The following is a 21,290-nucleotide window of genomic DNA, read 5'->3' on the forward strand; positions in this document are numbered from 1 at the left end:
CTCACTTTCACTCGTCCTCTCCCACAGCCGCGCACGTGCTTCACGATCCCTCCCCTTGCCCCCATGCGGACCGCTCCAAAACATCGTAGGGTGTGCAAGATAATCAAATAAAAACGTAATTTGTCGTTGTTTTTAAAACGTATCGTGTGTGGAATGTGAAAAAATGATCACAGATTCCGAACAAACATGAGTATGCCGTCCCTTCTTTATGTAAACTTGTTCCTTTTGTTGATGACTCCCCGCCACCCCTTCTCTCCCACTTGTTTTGGTATATCTCATTCAAACTTCGGAACATTCTAAAAGCGAACGCGCGGCGGTTACGAGCGTGAGATTCAGAGAGGGGCCTACAGCAGGAGATTCTGGTTTGTTTGGGCTCACAAAGCATGAGGATCGTGGGGTGGAGAAACACACACACACACGGTGGTAGTGTGCGAGGAAGAGGGTCACCCGGGGAAAGGGGGTCTATGAGGCGCGACCTAGGGTTGGCGGGAAGGAGTCCATTCCCGACACACCACGCTGCTACTTGCTGCCTGTTCGTGAATTATAGCTCGTGTGCTGAATTATCACCAAAATCTCTTGAGTGTGCCATTCTCGCTTAACAGTATTGACCTAATAATGCAATAGCGCGGTTTATAAGAGTTCTCGTACAAATGCAATGCCAGGATCGGAGGGTTTTTGTTTCGTCAATTATGAAGTAAAATGAAACAGGAGTTTGTTCTGTGTATAATTTGATTGGGATGCCTTATGTTTTGTTTTAAAGAATTTAAACTTTTTTTAACTTTACGGATTTGCAAAGTTTTCCTAAGATGGAGAAGTTTGGAGGTGAGTGAAGTTTCAAGTTCTTAGATTAACTAATAGTATCTCGTCGTGTAACCGTGACCACACTTTTTTTGTTCGAAGCTGTACCGTAGTATTTATGGTGCTAAAATCTCGTAAGGAGAGGTATGGAACTACTGAGTGTTTTGAAGCTGCATTCTATAAAATAAGATCGTGCCGAGGGTGGACAAAGTTTTTTTTAAAAAAAATCACAACAGGTTTATTTGGAAGTATAAGCTTTTGGAGCGCTGCTTCTTTTTGTAGCTAGTGGACCATAAGATGCAAGCACGTTCCCCCTCGGTCAGGGACGTTCAGCCTCGGATCTCCGGGTGACTGCCCTTTAAGGCAGACTTTTGAGATACACAATAGGTGGTGCTGGAGCCCTTCCATCAGGATTGAGGCTGGAAGCTTTGGGATGGAGAAATGGGAGGGGAGGGGAGGGGGTGGGGTTGGGCAGAAGGGAGTGCAATAGGTGGATGGAGGTGGGGGGTAAAGGTGATAGGTGGGAAGGAAAATTGGTAGGTGGACAGGTCAGGAGGATGGTGCTGAGCTGGAAGGTTGGAACTGGGATAAAGTGGTGGGGGAAGGGAAGAGAAGATGAGGAAACTGGTGAAGTCCACATTGATGCTCTGGGGTTGAAGTGTTCTGAGGTGGAAAATGTGGCATTCTCCCTCCAGATGTCGGGTGGTGAGGAAGTGGCAGTGGAGGAGGCCTAGGACTTGCATGTCCCTGGCAGAGTGGGAGGGGGAGTTGAAATGTTCAGCCACGAGGCAATGAAGTTGATTGGTGCAGGCGTTACGGAGATGTTCCTTGAAGTGCTCCTTCTTGCAGAGTGCTTCAGGGAACATCTGTGATGCCCACATTAGTCAATCCCACTGCCCCGTGGCTGAACATTTCAACTCCCCCTCCCACTCTGCCAAGGATGTGCAGGTCCTGGGCCTCCTCCACTACCACTCTCCCCTCCACCTGATGCCTGGAGGAAGAACGCCTCATTATCTGCCTTGATGCCCTGGGATTGAAGGGTTCCAATGTGGACTTCACTAGTTTCCACATTTCCTCTCTCCCCACCTTACCCCAGATTAGATTAGATTACATTACAGTGTGGAAACAGGCCCTTCGGCCCAACAAGTCCACACCGACCCGCCGAAGCGCAACCCACCCATACCCCCACATTTACCCCTTACTTAACACTACGGGCAATTTAGCATGGCCAATTCACCTGACCTGCACATCTTTGGACTGTGGGAGGAAACCGGAGCACCCGGAGGAAACCCACGCAGACACGGGGAGAACGTGCAAACTCCACACAGTCAGTCGCCTGAGGCGGGAATTGAACCCGGATCTCCAGCGCTGTGAGGCAGCAGTGCTAACCACTGTGCCACCGTGCCGCCCACACGGAAGTTCTAAATTTCCAGCTCAGCACCATCCTTGTGACTCTTCTTTCCCACCTATCTGCTTCACCTTCACCCCCACCTCCATCCACCTATTGCACTCCTAGCCCCACCCCCTGTGTCCTGTGATCCTGGTCCACTAGCTACCTGATGAAGGAGCACTGCTCTGAAAGCTTGTACTTACAAATAAACCTGTTATTGTGATTTTTAACTAAAATAAAATGACCAGAGTGGACCCTCCACTTTAATTGCATTGTTGCTGTTCGTTTGTTTGTGCTTCCTAGATCAATTTCTTTTTTTTGTTTTTGGAACCTCTGTAACATGCTACTATATTCAGCCTTGTGTTGACAGCATTTTTTTTGCATAGTCAATAATTTTAAAATTTTCACTGTTTGAAAAGAAAATGCTTTCCCTGTTGAACATTCCTTTTTAGAATTGAAAATTGGAAAAAAGCTGAATGAAGGAAAGACCAAGGAAATATATGAACTTCTGGATTGTCCAGGGCAAGTATTGATTCAGTCCAAGGACCAAATTACAGCTGGAAATGCAGTCAGGAAAGATCAGATGGTGGGCAAGGCTGCAATATCTACGAAAACCACTGTTTCTATCTTCAAACTGCTGCAGGATGCTGGTAAGACTTTGCTACTAAAGTTTTTTTGAGGTGTGCAACTTCTGTGATATTTATATTATGTTTTTGTTTTAAGGCATAAAAACTGCATTTGAGAAGCAGTATGGGGAAACGGCATTTGTGGCAGCAAACTGTCAAATGATTCCTATTGAGTGGGTCTGTCGAAGAATAGCCACTGGCTCTTTTCTGAAGAGAAATCCTGGTGTAAAGGAAGGATACAAATTCTGTCCTCCGAAGTTGGAGATGTTCTTTAAGGTAGCTAACATTTTTGACCCTATCAGTTTTGCTGTTAGATTAGAGGTGTTTATTGCCACTTTGTATTTGTATGAAGAAAACTTTGCTGTTTTTCCATCGATCCAATATCCCTTTGAAATCATTGATCACTTCTGTTTCTGCACTTTTTTTGTGAGCAAGGCATCTGGGGGCATGTGCCATGTGACAGACTAGTCAAGGACCACCATCACCATTCTGACTACATCCTACCCACTACCAGGACAAACCCGTCAGAAATGGTTGCATGGTGATAGAGCTGGAGAGAGTTGCCTTTTGGAGTCTGAATATTGGCTCTGAACTCAGGAAGTCTCGTAGCATTGGACAAACACTGACGAGAAAACCTTCTGATAAGCATGTGGAGCTCCTCCCTTATTCAGTGGCTCAATCTATGTTCCTAAATGTTGAACACCATTTGAAAGAAGTGGTGAGGATGGTAAAGGCAGAGAATATATTCTGGGTGGGAGAGTTTGTATCCAACATCAAGACTTACAGGTCAGCAGCTCAATGAACTAATGGAGGGGGGGGGGGGAAGAATACAATTTTAACCACTTCATCATGAGTTGATCTTGTCATAGCTGTATTGATTCATGATGGTTTTTTTGAGCAACCATCAAAAAGTCCTCTTGGAGACAAAGTTGAGGGTATCCTGCGCTATGTTGCTTGGCACCAGCACTATGCTACAAGGGACAGATTCAGTAGGTTGAGCAGCTCTGAACTGAGCAAACATTAGGTGTTACCATCAGGAGAATTGTGGTTTAATGCAATGCATTACTGTAATGTACTGCATCCTACAATTTCCATTAAACATCTTTCAGTGAAGAGTAAAGGTGAACTTTTGCTTTAAAAGAGGTTTTGACCTGGTGAAGCTGCAACTTCACGCAGGATGCAGTAAACGCAGCTATGCTTCTTTAGTAATCAGCTAATCTAGTCTAAGTTTTGCATTCCTACCAATCCAGTCACAAATGATGTTAAACTTTTCACAGGAGAAGAAAGCTCCACAAATATCCCCATTCTCGCTGGAAGATGTAGATGGAACATTTGCGTCCATCTTCAGCCAGAAGTACTGAGTGGATGATTCATCTGCTTACTTCTGGTGTCTTCAGCATCACAGATGCTAATCTGTGCAGATGGCAGAGAAGAGCATTCTCCATTAGTGGAGGTATACCTAGCGCAAAGGACGATGGTTGTGGTTGTACGAGGCTAATCATTTAGGTTCAAGAACATAACTAAATTGCTCAGTGTGATAGGCCTAACTATCTTCAGCTGCTCCATCAGCGAACCTCCCTCAAGCATAAAATCAGATGTGAAATGTTTGCTTACTGTTTAAAGCCATTCACGACTTCTCTGATGCTGAAAGTTAATGTTCACCTGCATCACAAACTGGACAACCTCTCAGGCTTTAGTTGAAAAGTGGCAAGTAACATTTCCACCATGCATGCCCATCAAGAGGGAATCTGGCTATTGATCCTTGACATTCAACAGCATTACCATTGCTGAATTTCTCTCCAAGATCATCTTCAAGGTTACCATTGACCAGAAATTAAATTGCACCAGTTACTGTTTTAAGAAACAGGCTAGTGGCTATTTATTCTATGGTGCGTAACTCCACTTCTGACACTATGCGTGGCTACCATCTTCTTCAAGGCAGAAGTCGAGAGCATGATGGAAAACTTGCGTAGCTAAATGCAGCTCCAGCGACACTTAAGGTTGGTGCCCTATCTACCAACTTCCATGTTCATTTTCTGGACCACTGATGCAGAGTGGCAGTAGTATGTAGCATATGCAAGATGCATTGCCTGGAGTAACACTCCACAGATATTCCAAGCCCTTGACTTCAACTCTTAGAATAAGTCAATACACCAGAGCAACATCACTTCAGTTCCAATTTTGACTTGGGATTGTATTGCCATACTTTCACTGTTGCTGTGTTAATATCTTGGTACCCTCTCTCTAACTGTGCTGGGGTGTTTCTACAATGTTTCAAAAAGGCAATTTACTTCCACCTTTTAGAAGCAACCAATGATAGGCAGTATATTCCCTGAAATTCTTGAACAAAATGCAAGTCATCAGACAATACACACCTCCAAGCTCTGTTAGGATCACAGTGTTGTCACCCTAGTTCCTATATCATCAGCCATTGGGAACAGCTCTTTCATTTATCTTGCCTAAGCTTGTCAATGGGATGTTGTTCTTCAGTGGGGTCTGAAGGTTCTGGAATGGAACTTGAACCCATGAACTGATTCATCTGGGCATGCTGCCAACTGAATCATAAGATTCTTTTGAGCAAAATTATTTTGGATAAACCCCTTATTTCCTTGCAAAATATAATTTTTCAAATGACTAAAACATAAAAAAATTTCCTTCTAGGATGATGCTAACAATGATCCACAGTGGTCTGAAGAACAATTGATTCAAGCGCAATTTAACTGTGGGGGATTACAGATTGAACAGTGTGAAGTAGACATCATGACTCGTACCACTTTGGCTGTGTTTGAGATATTAGAGAAGGCATGGGCCACTCAAGACTGTACTCTTGTGGATATGAAAGTAAGTCATTATCTTTTTTACAGCTAAAGAAATAGTGATTTCTTCTAGTGAACTAATAATTTGGTTTGCATTTTTTTTTAACCAGGTAGAATTCGGAGTTTGTGCTTGTACCAAGGAGATTTTACTTGCGGATGTCATTGACAATGACTCGTGGAGACTGTGGCCTCAGGGAGATCGAAAACTGCAAAAGGACAAACAGGTGTGTGATTTATTTTTTGAGGGTGGAATGTGGGTTGACTTCAAATTAATTTTTTAACTCCCCCAGTTAGGAAGGAAAGCCTCCCAAAAACAGTTGAATGCAAAATCTTGGCATCTAATGTTCGACTGAGTTATTGGGCTCAGCATAAAGTTAGTGTGTCATGAAAAGTATTTTAAGTGAGTTTGGGCTTGGCCCCTTCAGACAACCTGACGATGACAGGAATTTGCACCCAGAGGTAAAATTTATTATACTGGATATTGAGCTCTTTAGCCTGCAACTTAGTTATGAAGGTCTTTCTAGGATGGATCTTTTATTATGATTTCTGTAGTGACAGTTAGCATTTTGAAGTTCCAGTTGTTAGCTGAAATAATGATGGGGCAACATTTCTGATTTTTAAAACAAAAATCTTTTTATCAAGCCTACGGAACAAACGTTTCTTTTAAACGTTTCTTTTCTTCAATTACTTATCTTGTGTCACTCTCCACAGAGCTACAGTTCATTACAGTAAACAATCAGCAGTTGTTACCAGTTTTCAATGGGGTTGCTTCCTTTTTTCCCAGTCAGGAATTTCACTGGTTACATTATGTACATTCCTTCCCACTACCACAAGACTAGGTTAGTCTTCTAGTCTTCTGTAAATTCTCACGAACCCAGACTTTTTTTTCTTTTGGAGCATGAGCTATTGCCTGCATTCTGCATGTTGGAACATAACATTTTCTCTGCCGTGGACAACACTGACAGCTTTGATCTCTCAATCTCCAACTCTACAGCTTTCAGATGGCTGTCGACCAAACCAACCAACAACTGCTGTCTCTGAGATATGTGGATTTGTGCAAGGAAATCTGTAACCTCCTATCAAACACTGATTCCGCTGCCTTTTTTCCCATAGCAACTTGATAATGCATTAGCTGTAACCAGTTGGATATGATTAGCTGTGTTAGTTCCCAACTCCCCATTCCTGTAAGTGGATTGTGATTATGATTTTTGACTATGAATGGGGTCGTTTGAGGGGGAAAATGTTGGGAATCACTTTTATCACAAATATTTTGTAAACTTGAGTTTTCTACAGAGAATATCTGAGTTTGCACTCATACAACTTGTGAACAATATCTGACTTTTGTAAAACATTTTCAGGTAATAGTTCCCTACAACTTTGAAACTCAAGTGATACCATTTTGACACAATTTGTAGCCGTCAAGATATGAATCAAGTGTTCAAAGTATGGCTCTCTATGTATGCCAACATTATGTAACCTTTTGTTTTCTGAGCACAACCTTATTGTTTTGCAGTAATATTCAGCACAAAGACTGTTTGTTTCTAAAAGTTGGTATGGCTGAAATTGGAGGGTATTTTTCCACAATAATAGATATTTTCCTTCTGTTATAGAACTGCTGTCAATGTTTTTCAGGTTTATCGTGATCTCAAAGAAGTGACACCTGAAGCTATGCAAATGGTTAAGAGAAACTTTGAGTGGGTGGCAGAAAGAGTGCAGGTATTGTCAAAAGTCGTCTGAAACTGGCTCTATTACTGCTGTCAATTTGACTAATTTAGAGTCAGATGTACAGCATGGAAACAGACCCTTCAGTCCAACCCGTCCATGCTGACCAGATATCCCAACCCAATCTAGTCCCACCTGCCAGCATCTGGCCCATATCCCTCCAAACCCTTCATTTCATATACCCATCCAAATGCCTCTGAAATGTTGCAATTGTACCAGCCTCCACCACTTGCTCTGGCAGCTCATTCCATACACGTACCACCCTCTGTGTGAAACAGTTGCCCCGTAGGTCTCTTTTTATATCTTTCCCCTCTCACCCTAAACCTATGCCCTCTAGTTCTGGACTCCCTGATCCCAGGGAAAAGACTTTGCCTATTTACTCTATCCATGCCCCCCATAATTTTGTAAACCTATAGAAGGTCACCCCTCAGCTTCCGACACTCCGGGGAAAACAGCCCCAGCCTGTTCAGCCTCTCCCTATAGCTCAAATCCTCCAACCCTGGCAACATCCTTGTAAATCTTTTCAAGTTTCACAACATCTTTCTGATAGGAAGGAGACCAGAATTGCAATATTCCAGCAGTGGCCTAACCAATGTCCTGTACAGCCGTAACATGACCTCCCAACTCCTGTACTCAATACTCTGACCAATAAAGGAAAGTATACCAAATGCCACCTTTACTATTCTATCTACCTGCGACTCCACTTTCAAGGAGCTGTGAACCTGCACTCCAAGGTCTCTTTGTTCAGCAACACTTCCGAGGACCTTACCATTAAGTGTATACGTCCTGCTAAGATTTGCTTTCCCAAAATGCAGCATCTCTCATTTATCTGAATTAAACTCCATCTGCTACTTCTCAGCCCACTGGCCCAGACCCTGTAGTAATCAGAGGTAACTTCTTCGCTGTCCACTAGTGTCAGCTTCAAACTTACTAACTGTACCTGTTATGCTCTCATACAAATCATTAGTGGGCAACAGTGGTTAGCACTGTTGCCTCACAGCGCCAGAGACCCGGGTTCAATTCCCGCCTCAGGCGACTGTGTGGAGTTTGCACGTTCTCCCCGTGTCTGCGTGGGTTTCCTCCGGGTGCTCCGGTTTCCTTCCACAGTCCAAAGATGTGCAGGTCAGGTGAATTGGCCATGCTAAATTGCCCGTAGTGTTAGGTATAGGGGTAAATGTAGGGGTATGTAGGTAAATGTAGGGGTTGCGCTTCGGCGGGTCGGTGTGGACTTGTTGGGCCGAAGGGCCTGTTTCCATACTGCAATGTAATCTAATCTAATCATTCATGTAAATGACAAAAAGTAGAGGACCCAGGACCGATCCTTGTGGCACTCCACTGATCACAGGACTCCAGTCTGAAAAACAACCCTCCACCACCACCCTCTGTCTTCTACCTTATTTTTTGAGCCAGTTCTGTATCCAAATGGCTAGTTCTCCCTGTATTCAGTGAGATCTAGACTGAGTGAAATAAATTATTCTTCACTTTTTTGTTATCGTGCTTGATGTTGAGCCTTCAACTCACTTCTACAAGATTGCCTCCACCTAGTTCTGTGGCTGATTTCTCTTTGCCCAAGTTTCTAAATACATTAAAGGTACAAAAAAGTAACAGAAAGCAAATCACATGCTGAGAGATGGGAATGTCGCCATTTGAACATCTGAAAACAACTGAAATGATTTAAAAATGAAAGATGTAGATGCTGGAAATCTAACACCAGAATGGAAATTGCTGGAATAATTCAGCACATCTGGCAGGATCTGTGGAGAAAAATCATCAGAGTTAATGTTTTTGGTCCAGTGACTCTTCTTCAGAACTGATCGTGGCCAGGAAAACTCTTGTTTGTTTTAATGCAGAAGATGGAGGGATAAGAAGTAAATGTTATGGATTGATTTTGAAATTATTTACTTTTTTGTAAAATTGTCCTTGCTTTTTTCATACTCCTACCCAAAAGTTTATTTATTTCTTACCTGGCACCATTTTTGTTTTTTTAACCATTCCTATTAAGTAAAGTCCTATCTTTATCTGCCATTGTAGGCTGCAAGCCCACTCTTGAATACAGTGTATAACATTCCTTATGTCCAAACTATCATACTTCAAAAGAACTATTTAATCTTAATTCAAATCCACACTTTTTTCAATAAAATCTTTATTTCACTTAGCCACAATCCATAAAATTCTCTCAGCCCACTGATTTATAGCTCCCCATATTAATACAACCACTTCACTTCATAACGCTTAATTAATCAGTTCCCTTAATGTCTCAGGCATTCCTTCAGGCCATATTACATTGTGACTCAAATGTGAATTACCATGTCGTCTGTATTGAAATGGTTGGGTGTCTTGTTGTACATGACTGACTAAAATCTGGGATTATTCATAAGACCAGATTCACTTGATTCATTTTTGTCTCTGTCACTGTCTCTAAAATTGACTTTACCATTTGTTTTAAATATCTGTCTAGGACTTGCTGGTTGCACAGACTTCTGGAAGAGTGGTAGTGATCATGGGATCCCGTAGTGATCTTGACCACAGTCAAAAAATTAAACAAGCTTGTGCAAATTATGGTATACCATGTGAATTGCGTGTTTCATCTGCTCACAAAGGCACTGATGAGACACTAAGGATTAAAGCAGAATATGAAGGTAAGCAGAGAGAGAAGGTTCTAAAGAAGGGCTATTGGACCCAAAACTTTAACACTGCTTTCTCTCCACAGGTGCTTCCCTACCTGCTGAATTTTCCCAGCAGTTTTTGTTTCTGACTTTCAGCATCTGCAATTTTTGGATGTCTTCAGTTAATTTTTGATGATTTTATATTGGTTGGGAACCTGATGTATGCACGCTGACTGCTGAGATTTCTAAGTACAACATAGTTCGTAACAAATTTTTTATTTAAATTTGGAGTGTTATGTTGTCACAAAAGGTACTATGACCATTGTAAGTTACTGCTATTTGCACTTGTGTGTAGCCTTTAAGAAGGCTCTTAAGGTGAATTGTTTTTTTTTTGGATGCATGAATAGAAGCCTTTAAGTTTTGTAAAACTGACTACTGTACACTCTAGAATCTGTGCATTGTAAGTAACTGAAAAAGACTGAACAGTTGGGTCGACTAGACAATCCTGGATTTTTTATAGACAATAGGTGCAGGAGTAGGCCATTCTGCCCTTTGAGCCTGCACCACCATTCAATATGATCATGGCTGATCATCCTTAATAAGTATCCTGTTCCTGCCTTATCTCCATATCCCATGATTCCACAATCCTTGAGTGCTCTATCCATCTCTTTCTTAAATGTATCCAGAGACTGGACCTCCACTGCCCTCTGGGGCAGAGCATTCCACACAGCCACCACTCTCTGGGTGAAGAAGTTTCTCCTCATCTCTGTCCTAAATGGTCTACCTTGTAATTTTAAGCTGTGTCCTCTGGTTCGGCACTCACCCATCAGCAGGAACATGTTTCCTGCCTCCAGAGTGTCCAATCCTTTGAGACATAAGATTATTAATCAGATCCCCTCTGTCTTCTAAACTCAAGCGTATACAAGCCCAGTCACTCCAGTCTTTCGGTGTAAGGTAATCCTGCCATTCCAGGAATTGACCTTGTGAACCTACGCTGCACTCCCTCAATAGCCAGAATGTCTTTCCTCAAATTTGGAGACCAGAACTGCACACAGTACTCCAGGTATGGTCTCACTAGGGCCCTGTACAGCTGCAGAAGAACCTCCTTTGCTTCTATACTCAATCCCTCTTATAATGAAGGCCAGCATGCTATTAGTCGCCTTCACTACCTGCTGTACCTGCATGCTTACCTTCATTGACTGGTGCACAAGAACACCCAGATCTCTTTTTACTGCCCCTTTACCTAAATTGATTCCATTTAGGTAGTAATCTGCCTTCCTGTTCTTGCCACCAAAGTGAATAATCATACATTTATCCACATTAAACTGCATCTGACCACTCTCCTAACTTGTCCAGGTCACCCTGTAATCTCCTAACATCCTCATCACGTTTCACCCTGCCACCCAGCTTAGTATCATCCGCAAATTTGCTAATGTTATTACTAATACCATCTTCTATATCATTAACATGTATTGTAAAAAGCTGCGGTCCCAGTACTGATCCCTTTGGTACCCCACTGGTCACTGCCTGCAATTTCGAAATGGAGCCGTTTATCGCTACTCTTTGTTTCCTATCAGCCACCAACTTTCAATCCAAGTAGGTACTTTGCCCCCAATACCATGCGCCCCAATTTTGCTCACTAACCTCCTATGTGGGACTTTATCAAAAGCTTTCTGAAAGTCCAGGTCCACTACATCCACTGGATCTCCCTCGTCCATCTTCAGAGTTACATCCTCAAAGAATTCCAGAAGATTAGTCAAGCATGATTTCCCCTTCATAAATCCATGCTGACTCTGACCAATCCTGTTACTACTATCCAGATGTGTCGTTATTTCATCCTTTTATAATAGACTCCAGCATCTTTCCCACCACTGAGGTCAGACTAACTGGTCTATAATTTCCTGCTTTCTCTCTCCCACCTCTCTTAAAAAGTGGTATAACATTAGCCACCCTCCGATCTGCAGCAACTGATCCCGAATCTATCAAACTCTGGAACATAATCACCAATGCATCCACAATTTCTCGAGCTACCTCCTTCAGTACCCTGGGATGTAGACCATCAGGCCCCAGGGACTTATCAACCTTCAGACCTAACAGTATCCAACACCAATTCCTGGCAAATATAAATTCCCTTCAGTTCAGGTCCTTCAGCCACTGTTACCTCAGGGAGATTGCTTGTGTCTTCCCCAGTGAACACAGATCTGAAGTACCAATTCAATTCTTCTGCCATTTCTTTGTTCCCTGTAATATATTCCCCTGTTTCTGTCTTCAAGGGCCCAATTTTAGTCTTAACCATTTTTTTTGCCTTTCACATACCTAAAAAAAACTTTTACTATCCTCCTTTATATTATTGGCCAGTTTACCTTCGTACCTCTTTTTTTTTTCCTCTGCGTATTTCCTTCTTAGTAATCTTCTGTTGTTCTTTAAAAGCTTCCCAGTCCTCCGTTTTCCCACTTATCTTTGCTATGTTACACTTTTTTCTCTTTTAACTTTATATGTTTCTTAACTTCCCTCGTCAGCCACGGCCACCCATGCCTCCTCCTAGGATCTTTCTTTCTTTTTTGGAACGAACTGATCCTGCAACTTCTGCATTATACACAGAAATATCCTCCATTGTTCCTCCACTGTCATCCCTACTAAGGTATTGCACCATTGAACTTTGGCCAGCTCCTCCCTCATAGTTCCCTTTATTCAACTGAAAAATTGTCACTTCCGATTGTACCCTCTCCCCTCTCAAATTGCAGATTGAAGCTTATTATGGTCACTACTTCCCAATGGCTCCTTTACTTCGAGGTCCCTGACCAATTCTGGTTCGTTGCACAATACCAGATCCAGAATTGCCTTCTCCCTGGTCGGCTCCAGCACCAGCTGCCCTAAGAATCCATCTCTGAGGCACTCCACAAAGTCTCTTTCTTGAGGTCCAATACCATCCTGATTCTCCCAGTCTACCTACATGTTGAAATCCCCCCCCCATAACAACTGTCGTAACATCTTTGTGATAGACCAATTTCAGCTCCTCATCTGACATCCAGACTACTGTTTGGGGGCCTGTAGATAACTCCCAAGAGGGTCTTTTTACCCTTAGTATTTCTCAGCTCTATCCACACTGACTCTACACCCCCTGATTCTAGGTCCCCCCTGCGCAAGGGACTGAATATCATCCCTTACCAACATGGCCACCCCACCCCCTCTGCCTGTCAGTCTTCCTTACGATAGCACGTGTAGCCTTGAATATTCATTTCCCAGGCCCTGTCCACTTGCAGCCACGTCTCAGTTATCCCCACAATATCGTATCTGCCAATTTCTAAAAGATCCTCAAGCTCATCCATCTTTATTTCTAATGCTTCATGCATTTATGTATAGTATTTTTAATTTGTTACTGCCCTCACCCTTCCCATCAACTCCTATTTCACTCAACCTTACAGCATGATCCCTCTGAGTTTTCTGCAGTTGTGTTTCTTGACTTCTTCCTTTGTTCTAACTTTCCCTCCAATTTCCTTAATAAACATCCAGTTTGTTCCCCCGCCCCGCTACTTAGTTTAAACGTAGCTGTGTTGCAGTAGCAAACCTGCCTGCCAGAATGCTGGTCCTTAACCTATTAAGGTGCAAACCATCTCTCTTGTAGAATTTATGCTTACCATAAAACATACCCCAATGATCCAAGAATTTAAATCCTTGCTTCCGGCACCAGTTCCCCAGCCACACGTTCAAGTCCATTATCTCCCTGTTTCTGACCTCACCAGCCCGAGGAACTGGAAGCAAACCGGAGATAACCACCTTGGACGACGTGCTTTTTAGCCTTCTTCCTAGTTCTCCGAAGTCTCACTGTAGTATGTTCCTCCTCTTCTTCCCAACATCATTTGTGCCGACATGTACCACCACCTCTGGCTCTTCACCTTCGTCCTTGAGGATTTCCTGCACTGTCTGTGATGTCTTTACCCTGGCACCAGGAAGGCAACACACCATTCTTAAGTCCTGTCTGCTGCCACAAAAACCCCGGTCAGTTCCTCTCACTATGGAGTCCCCTATTACCACGGCTCTGTGCGATATCCGACTCTTCCGCTCTGTCTCCACGCCAACTTTTGAATGACAGACCTGGCCGTCTCGTGGACTGGCAGTGTCATCTGTCTCTACTGTTTCCAAAAGATTCAACTTGTTCCTGACAGGTACTTCCCCCGGGGTCTCTTGCACCTGTCTCCTCTCTGCCTTCCTCATCGTCTGCTCTCTTCTGCTCTCTTCTGCTCTCTTCTGCTCTCTTCTGGTATGATTGGTGCAATAACCTCACCTGAAGGTTTTGTCCAGAAAGATCTCGTTCTCTCGGATGAGCCTAAGGTCCTCGAGTTCTTTCATCAGTGCTGCAATATGCTCTCAGTAGCTGAACGTGCACACACTTTCCACACTTATACGAGCCAGACACGCCAGAGTCGTTGACCTCCCACATCAAGCACGTAGCACACTGAACCAGCTTGGCAGTCATGTCTTCACCCTCTTCAACTGTGGCGTAATCACTTCACTCAACCTCCTTGTCAAAGACTCCTGAGCTAAAGCCTCACTCTTCAATCCACAGGAACTTCCTTGGACCCTCCTTTTTTTGGGGGGGCAAGTCTGTGGACTTTTAATTTAGGTTAGAGGAGGAGGGAAGAAGGCCCTACTTTGTAGGACCTGGGGTCTAGAACACACCCACTCAAATAACAATCACTTACCTTCCTGATCAGCTTTGCGCTCTGCCTTCACTTCCGCCCAGCTCCTGCTGCTCTCTGATGCGAAAATGCTTATTTTTTTCTTTCTTTGCTTCCAATTATATTGTCACAAATTTGCACCAGGCTACCACTCTTAAATATATCCAGACCTTTACTGCTGAAAGGTAGTACTGAAATACTGCAGTTATGCTGGTTTTTAGGAGATCATACAAACACATTAGGAGCAGGAGTAGGCCACCCGTTCACACCATTTGATAAGATTGTGCTTGATCTGATTGACTACAATACAACTTGAACAATAACAAAACAATCTGCACACTTGCATGTTTTTCAACCAAGTTGCAGATTGTGCCCATGCTTAAGCTCCACCTCCATGTTGTAAAATCTGAAATAAGGCAACTAATTGAATCTTGAATATTTCAATAACATCACCCTTCAGCATTTGCTAGTTTAAGTTTCCCAACTTGTGCATCCTCGTAAAGCGAACACTGCTTAGGGAACTCTAGTTCACTGTGCTCACTTTGAACTTGACTTTTCTGTTGCTCTTTTTGTTGAATTTTATTCCTATAGCATTTACAAGTATGATGTAAAACATTTACATGGTGCCTGAAATACTGATGTTTAAGTTAATACTGAGCGTCTCTGATTTTAACGTGTGGATCTCTTCAAAGTGCCTTCATCTTTTCAACTTGATCTGGTTGAACTCAATTTTTGTTTGTCAAGGTGGCTAACTTAGCTGAAATATTTGAACAAAAGATGACTTGTATAGTACCAAAAACATCACATACAGTACGCATGTGATCTTCTGGGATCACGTGATTTAGTGTCTATAATTTGATTTAGATTTATATAAAGAGGAGTATTATGTTTTTTTTTTCGGCATTTTCCATTAACGTGATTAGCAAAATTGATTAGATTTAAATACTTTAAAAGTGATCGGTTTAATTTTATAAGAGGACCTCATTACTTGCATAGTTACAGAAACCATTTGGCCTCCATCAGTGTCTGGGAGACGGACAACGGGGGTTGTTAGTGCTAATTGCAGATTAGGTTGATTCTTTAGCTCTGTGCACATTAAGCAGATAAACAAATAAGAGATAATGTTGCATTTGAATTGAAATTTCAAGCAGAACTTAAATTAATTTTTATTTTGTCTGAATGAGCTGTTTTAATTCTTTTTAAACACTTTAGGTGATGGAGTTCAGACTGTATTCATTGCAGTTGCTGGTAGAAGTAATGGCTTAGGACCAGTGCTGTCTGGAAATTCCACTTGTCCTGTAATAAACTGTCCTCCCATTTCTGCTGATTGGGGTGCTGAAGATGTTTGGTCATCTCTTCGCATGCCTAGTGGTAAGTTGTTAGGATTCCACAACACAATGACTATAATCATTTTAAATGCATCTGTCTAATATGTGCTTTCCATTTAGTAAACAGAATCTATTTAACCTTTTTGTTCCCACCATACATATCCGATTTGTCTGTCCATGATTGTTCAATATTTGTGAAGTAGTCAGCTCCTGACAAGAAAAGATCTATGTTCTTCATGTAGAGAGAAGGCTGAGGATTTAACCCGAAGGTCACCAGTTTTTTTTTGAGCTTGAAAAGGAGGGTGCTTCTTCTTAACCTCAGTCAGTGTGGGAATTGAACCAGCTTTCCAGCCAACTGAGCAAACTTGTGTGGTTATTACAGATATACTAAATCTGATAGAATATAACTGCTCTTAAAATCTACAAAATTGAATATTTTCAGTCCTTTCCGTGGCATAGTTATACCATCACTGAGTGAGTGCTGCTCACTCCCTATTTCCTGCTTATTCACGTACAACACATATATTTCCAATGGCTTGTGAATTTGCAGCTTAGAGAAAAGTTTGTCAAAATCAGATGTTGCTTTGACATGAAAGTGTCTGTTTTTTTTGCCCAAAAATAAATTTTGTGGTGGGGTAACATTTTAAATTGTCTGATGCAAAAGAAACTGGTTGCATTTGGAGACCAATGGTCACAACTTGCCTCAGGGTGATGTCTTCAGCTGTTTTATCAACTTTTTCTTTCCTAAACAGTGGAACGGTCCCTTTTGTTTTTCGATAGCTGCTTTGAACCACTTTGTAATCGCTAGTATCTTGGGATGGGTGGAGCTGTAAGAATTGTCAGATCTAAGAATATCCAGGCCAAATCACTTCATTCTAGCCCACCCCAAGCTTCTGAGTGTAACTCCATATGCATCATTAGCCAGAGCTTGAATCAAACATTTGGGATTTTTAATCACCATTATTGATCCAACTATTTCGAGTGGATAACTTTCAGTATTGTTTGAGTGCTGCTCACTCCCTATGAAAGGCATAAAGATATATGCAGAAGTAAATCTGTATTGAAGCAGGTTGGATCTTTTGGTATGCTGCCTTTTGTTTTCAACATAGCAAACTATCCTTTTGGAAAAAGAATAAAATTCCACACTATTTGTTTTCTAAATTTATACCTTGCATTACACTTTTTTTTTTAAAATTCCAGGTCTTGGCTGCTCCACAGTGCTTTTTCCGGAAGCAGCTGCCCTTTTTGCTGCGCAGATCTTTGGTCAGTTCAATCACTTGGTATGGGCAAAGTTGCGAGCAAACATGTTGAGCACTTGGATTTCCTTAAAGCAAGCTGACAAGCAGTTGAGAAACCTGTGATTAAATGAACAATTACTTGAAGACCCTTTCAACATGTATACCATTTTGGAGTGAAGATGTAATTCTTTGAATTAAAGTTTGTACCCAGTTATCTAATTTGAATTCTTTCACTATCGAATAACACAATTGACATGAATCTAGTAAGCTATCAATGCTACAGTGGAGAAGTGAATTATACACTACTCCATATGTGATCTTTATTGCAACAATCTTTGTTACTCTATATTGTGACCATGGTGTTACAGCAACAATTTATGGACTGCTGCTACAAAATCAGTTTGATTTTACTCCATTATTCTTTTGATCTAAAAATTGCAGTTGAAAAAATCCATTGTAATGAGTCTGCTTTAAATTTGCTTAATAAAGCATATGGGCGGAGAACTAAAACTAGCGTGGGCATTTTCTGTATCATGTAATTGCAGAGCTGTTCAGATACTATTTATTTTAGATGAGTGTTGGTGAGGCCAGCATTTACTGCAGCATACTGGTTGTGGTTAGCACTGCTGCCTCACGGCACCAGGGACCCAAGTTCGATTCCAGCCTCCTGACTGCAAACTCCACACATTCTCCCACTGTCTGCAGGAGTTTCTTGCGGGTGCTCCAGTTTCCTCCCACAATACAAAGGTGTGCAGGTTAGGTGAATGGGCAATTTAGCATGTCAATAGTATTCAGGGATGTGTAGGTTAGGGACATGAGTCACAGATAAAATATAAGGAAATGGGTCTGAGTTGGTTCCTCTTCTGAAGGTCAGTGTGGACTTGTTAGGCCAAAGGGCCTGTTTCCACAATGTAGGGATTCTATCCCCATTAATTTCAAAACTCACAGTATTGTGTAACCAACAGCCATTGTAGGTTTGTGAACATTAGAGATGTGTTAACAGAACTTGGGTGAGTTTAAATGCAGACCATAGACACCACTATCTTCCCCCAAGTTCCCTTTCGAGCCCCAAACGATCCGGATATGAAACGACATTATTTTCAGAAAGTGATCAAGTCCTGTAGAAGAGATGATTGTGCGAGCTTAAAGTTAAGATGGTTAGAAAACTGGATAACAAAGAATAGGAATTGATGGGTCCTTTTACAAATTAGTGGGGTGCCACAGGAAGTGGTGCTAGGACCCCAGCTTTTCACAATACATATTGGAGGTGGGAGCAAAATGTTAACACTGCAAAAGTTTGCAGATGATACCAAGTTGGGTGGGAGGGTGAATTGTGATAAGGATGCAGAGATTCTTCAGCATGATTTGGACAAGCTGGGTGAATGGGCAAATCAATGGCAGATACAGTATAATTTGGATAAATGTAAGGTTATTCACTTTGGAAGCAAAATCAAGGCAGATTACTGCCTGAATGGCTATAAGACAAAAGGGTAACTAGAGAGAATAGGGCCCCTCAAAGATCAGCAAGGTGGCCTTTGTATGGAGCTGCAGAAAATGGGGGCAAAACTAAGTGTTTTGCATCAGTATTTACTGTGGAAAAGGATATGGAAGATAGACTATAGGGAAATAGATGGTGACATCTTGCAAAATGGCCTTATTACAGAGGAGGAAGTGCTGGATATCTTGAAACGGTTAAAGGTGGATAAATCACCAGGACCTGATCAAGTGTACCCTAAAATTCTGTGGGAAGCTGGAAAAGTGATTGCTGGGCCTCTTGCTGAGATATTTGTATCATTGATAGGCACAGTTGAGATGCTGGATGACTGGAGGTTGGCTAACATGGTGTCACTGTTTAAGAAGGGTGGTAAGGACAAGCCAGGGAACTATAGACCAGTGAGCCTGATATCGGTGGTGGGCAAGTTGTTGGAGGGAATCCTGAGCGACAGGATGTACATGTATTTGGAAAGGCAAGGACTGATTAGGGATAGTCAACATGGCTGTCTGTGTGGGAAATCACGTCTCACAAACTTGATTGTTTTGAGGAAGTAAAGAGGCTTGAGGGCAGAGCGATAGATGTGATCTACATGGACTTCAGTGAGGCATTCGACAAGGTTCCCCATGGGAAACTGATTAGCAAGGTTAGATCTCACGGAATAAAGGGAGAACTAGCCATTTGGATATAGAACTGGCTCAAAGGTAGAAGACAGAGGGTGGTGGTGGAGGGTTGTTTTTCAGATGGAGGCCTATGACCAGTGGAGTGCCACAAGGATCAGTGCTGGGTCCTGTACTTTGTCATTTACATAAATGATTTGGATGCGAGCCTAAGAGGTACAGATAGTAATTTTGCAGATGATACCAACATTGGGAGGTGTAGTGGACAGCAAAGCGGGTTACCTCAGATTGCAACAGGATCTTGACCAGATGGGCCAATGGGCTGAGAAGTGGCAGATGGAGTTTAATTTAGATAAATGCGAGGTGCTGCATTTTGGGAAAGCAAATCTTAGCAGGACTTATATGCTTAATGGTTAAGTCCTAAGGAATGTTGCTGAACAAAGAGATCTTTGAGTGCAGTTCATAGCTCCTTGAAATTGGAGTCACAGGTAGATAGAAAAGTGAAGGTGGTGTTTGGTATATTTTCCTTTATTGGTCAAAGTATTGAGTACAGGAGTTGGGAGGTCCTGTTGCGGCTGTACAGGACATTGGTTAGGCCACTGTTAGAATATTGTGTGCAGTTCTGGTCTCCTCCCTATCAGAAAGATGTTGTGAAACTTGAAAAGATTTACAAGGATGTTGCCAGGGTTGGAGTATTTGAACTGTAGGGAGAGGCTGAACAGGCTGGGACAGTTTTCCCTTAGTATCAGAGGTTGAGGGGTGACCCGATAGAGGTTTACAAAATTATGGGGGGGTAGGGATACGGTAAATAGGCAAAGTCTTTTCCCTAGGGTCGGGGAGTCCAGAACTAGAGGGCATAGGTTTAGGGTGAGAGGGGAAAGATATAAAAGAGACCTACGGGGCAACCTTTTCCACACAGAGGGTGGTAGATGTATGGAATGAGCTGCCAGAGGAAGTGGTGGATGCTGGTACAATTGCAACATTTAAGAGGCATTTGGATGGGTATATGAATAGGAAGGGTTTGGAGGGATATGGGCCAGGTGCTGGCAGGTGGGACTAGATTGGGTTGGGATATCTGGTCAGCATGGATAGTTAGACCGAAGGGTCTGTTTCCATGCTGTACATCTCTAGGACTCTAAATTGGGGGACAGGAGTGTGCAGTAGGACTGGGTGTCCTTATGCACCAGTTGCTGAAGGTAGATAGCAGGTAAGGATGCATTGTTGTAGTTAAAGAGAGTCTTGGTCAGGCCACACCTCGTGCGCAGTTTGGTTTCCTTTTCTGAGGAAGGATACTCTTGGTATGCAACGAAGGTTTACCAGTCTGATTCTGGGGATGGCAAGACTGATGTAGGAGAGATCAGACAAGTGAGGGGAGAATCTCAGACTTAAATTCTAACAGGACTAGACAGGGTAGATGCAGGAAGGATGTTCCTGATGGTGGGTGCATTCAGAACCAGGAGTCACTGTCTGAGGATTCAGGGTGGACCATTTAGAAGGGAGATGAGGAGACATTTCTTCACCCGAAGTGATGAGTCATTACCACATTAAGTAGCTGACACCAAAACATTAAATATATTCAAGAGGCAGCTAGGTATAACACTTGGACCAAAGATTATGGAGAGAAAGCAGGATTAGGCTATTGAGTTGCTGATTGGCCATGATTGTGATGCATGGCAGAGCAGGGCTGAATGGACTCCTGCTCCCATCCAGTGGATCAACTCAAACTTCTTTAATAGCACTGTGGATGCCCTTACACCCATGGATTTGTGAGATTCAAGACAGCTCACCCTAATCTTCTCCAGGGATGGGCAGTAAACATTGGCCTAGCCAGTGATAACTGCATACTGAGAAATAAACTCTCAAAGTGAATGTCAAACATATCCATGGTCTTCAATTCAAGTATAGTAGCACTAAATTGTTAATGCAAGTAAAATGTAATTCATTGATTTTATTCTAACAACATTAGACTACAGGC

At 42.4% G+C, this 21,290-nt stretch overlaps 1 protein-coding gene across 2 annotated transcripts; it reads left to right on the forward strand.

Annotated features, from left to right (window-relative positions):
* The first annotated feature begins 171 nt into the window (after nt 1-171).
* paics (phosphoribosylaminoimidazole carboxylase, phosphoribosylaminoimidazole succinocarboxamide synthetase) lies at nt 172-17,713 on the forward strand. Of its 2 annotated transcripts, none has more exons than XM_087988329.1 (10): nt 172-190; nt 761-822; nt 2,641-2,838; nt 2,912-3,090; nt 5,476-5,655; nt 5,741-5,854; nt 7,263-7,346; nt 9,811-9,991; nt 15,850-16,008; nt 17,166-17,713. In XM_087988329.1, exons 2-10 carry the CDS (start codon nt 807-809, stop codon nt 17,324-17,326), a joined length of 1,272 nt encoding a protein of 423 aa, XP_087844455.1. In that variant the 5' UTR covers nt 172-190; nt 761-806; the 3' UTR covers nt 17,327-17,713. The 2 variants fall into 2 exon arrangements, with proteins under 2 accessions (XP_087844455.1, XP_043546353.1); XM_043690418.2 differs by lacking the exon at nt 172-190 and adding an exon at nt 295-362.
* Nucleotides 17,714-21,290: the final 3,577 nt, after the last annotated feature.

The sequence above is a fragment of the Chiloscyllium plagiosum genome, unplaced genomic scaffold (genome assembly GCF_037043375.1).
Source record: "Chiloscyllium plagiosum isolate Xiang-an unplaced genomic scaffold, Cpla_swu_hap1 HiC_scaffold_1, whole genome shotgun sequence".
Classification (NCBI taxonomy): Eukaryota; Metazoa; Chordata; class Chondrichthyes; order Orectolobiformes; family Hemiscylliidae; genus Chiloscyllium; species Chiloscyllium plagiosum.

Excerpts from the sequence above, each read along its gene's own strand:
- paics (XM_087988329.1), top strand. Across the intron at positions 2,839-2,911 it reads CAAACTGCTGCAGGATGCTG|GCATAAAAACTGCATTTGAG; the intron begins GTAAGACTTTGC and ends TTTTGTTTTAAG. Across the intron at positions 3,091-5,475 it reads AGTTGGAGATGTTCTTTAAG|GATGATGCTAACAATGATCC; the intron begins GTAGCTAACATT and ends ATTTCCTTCTAG.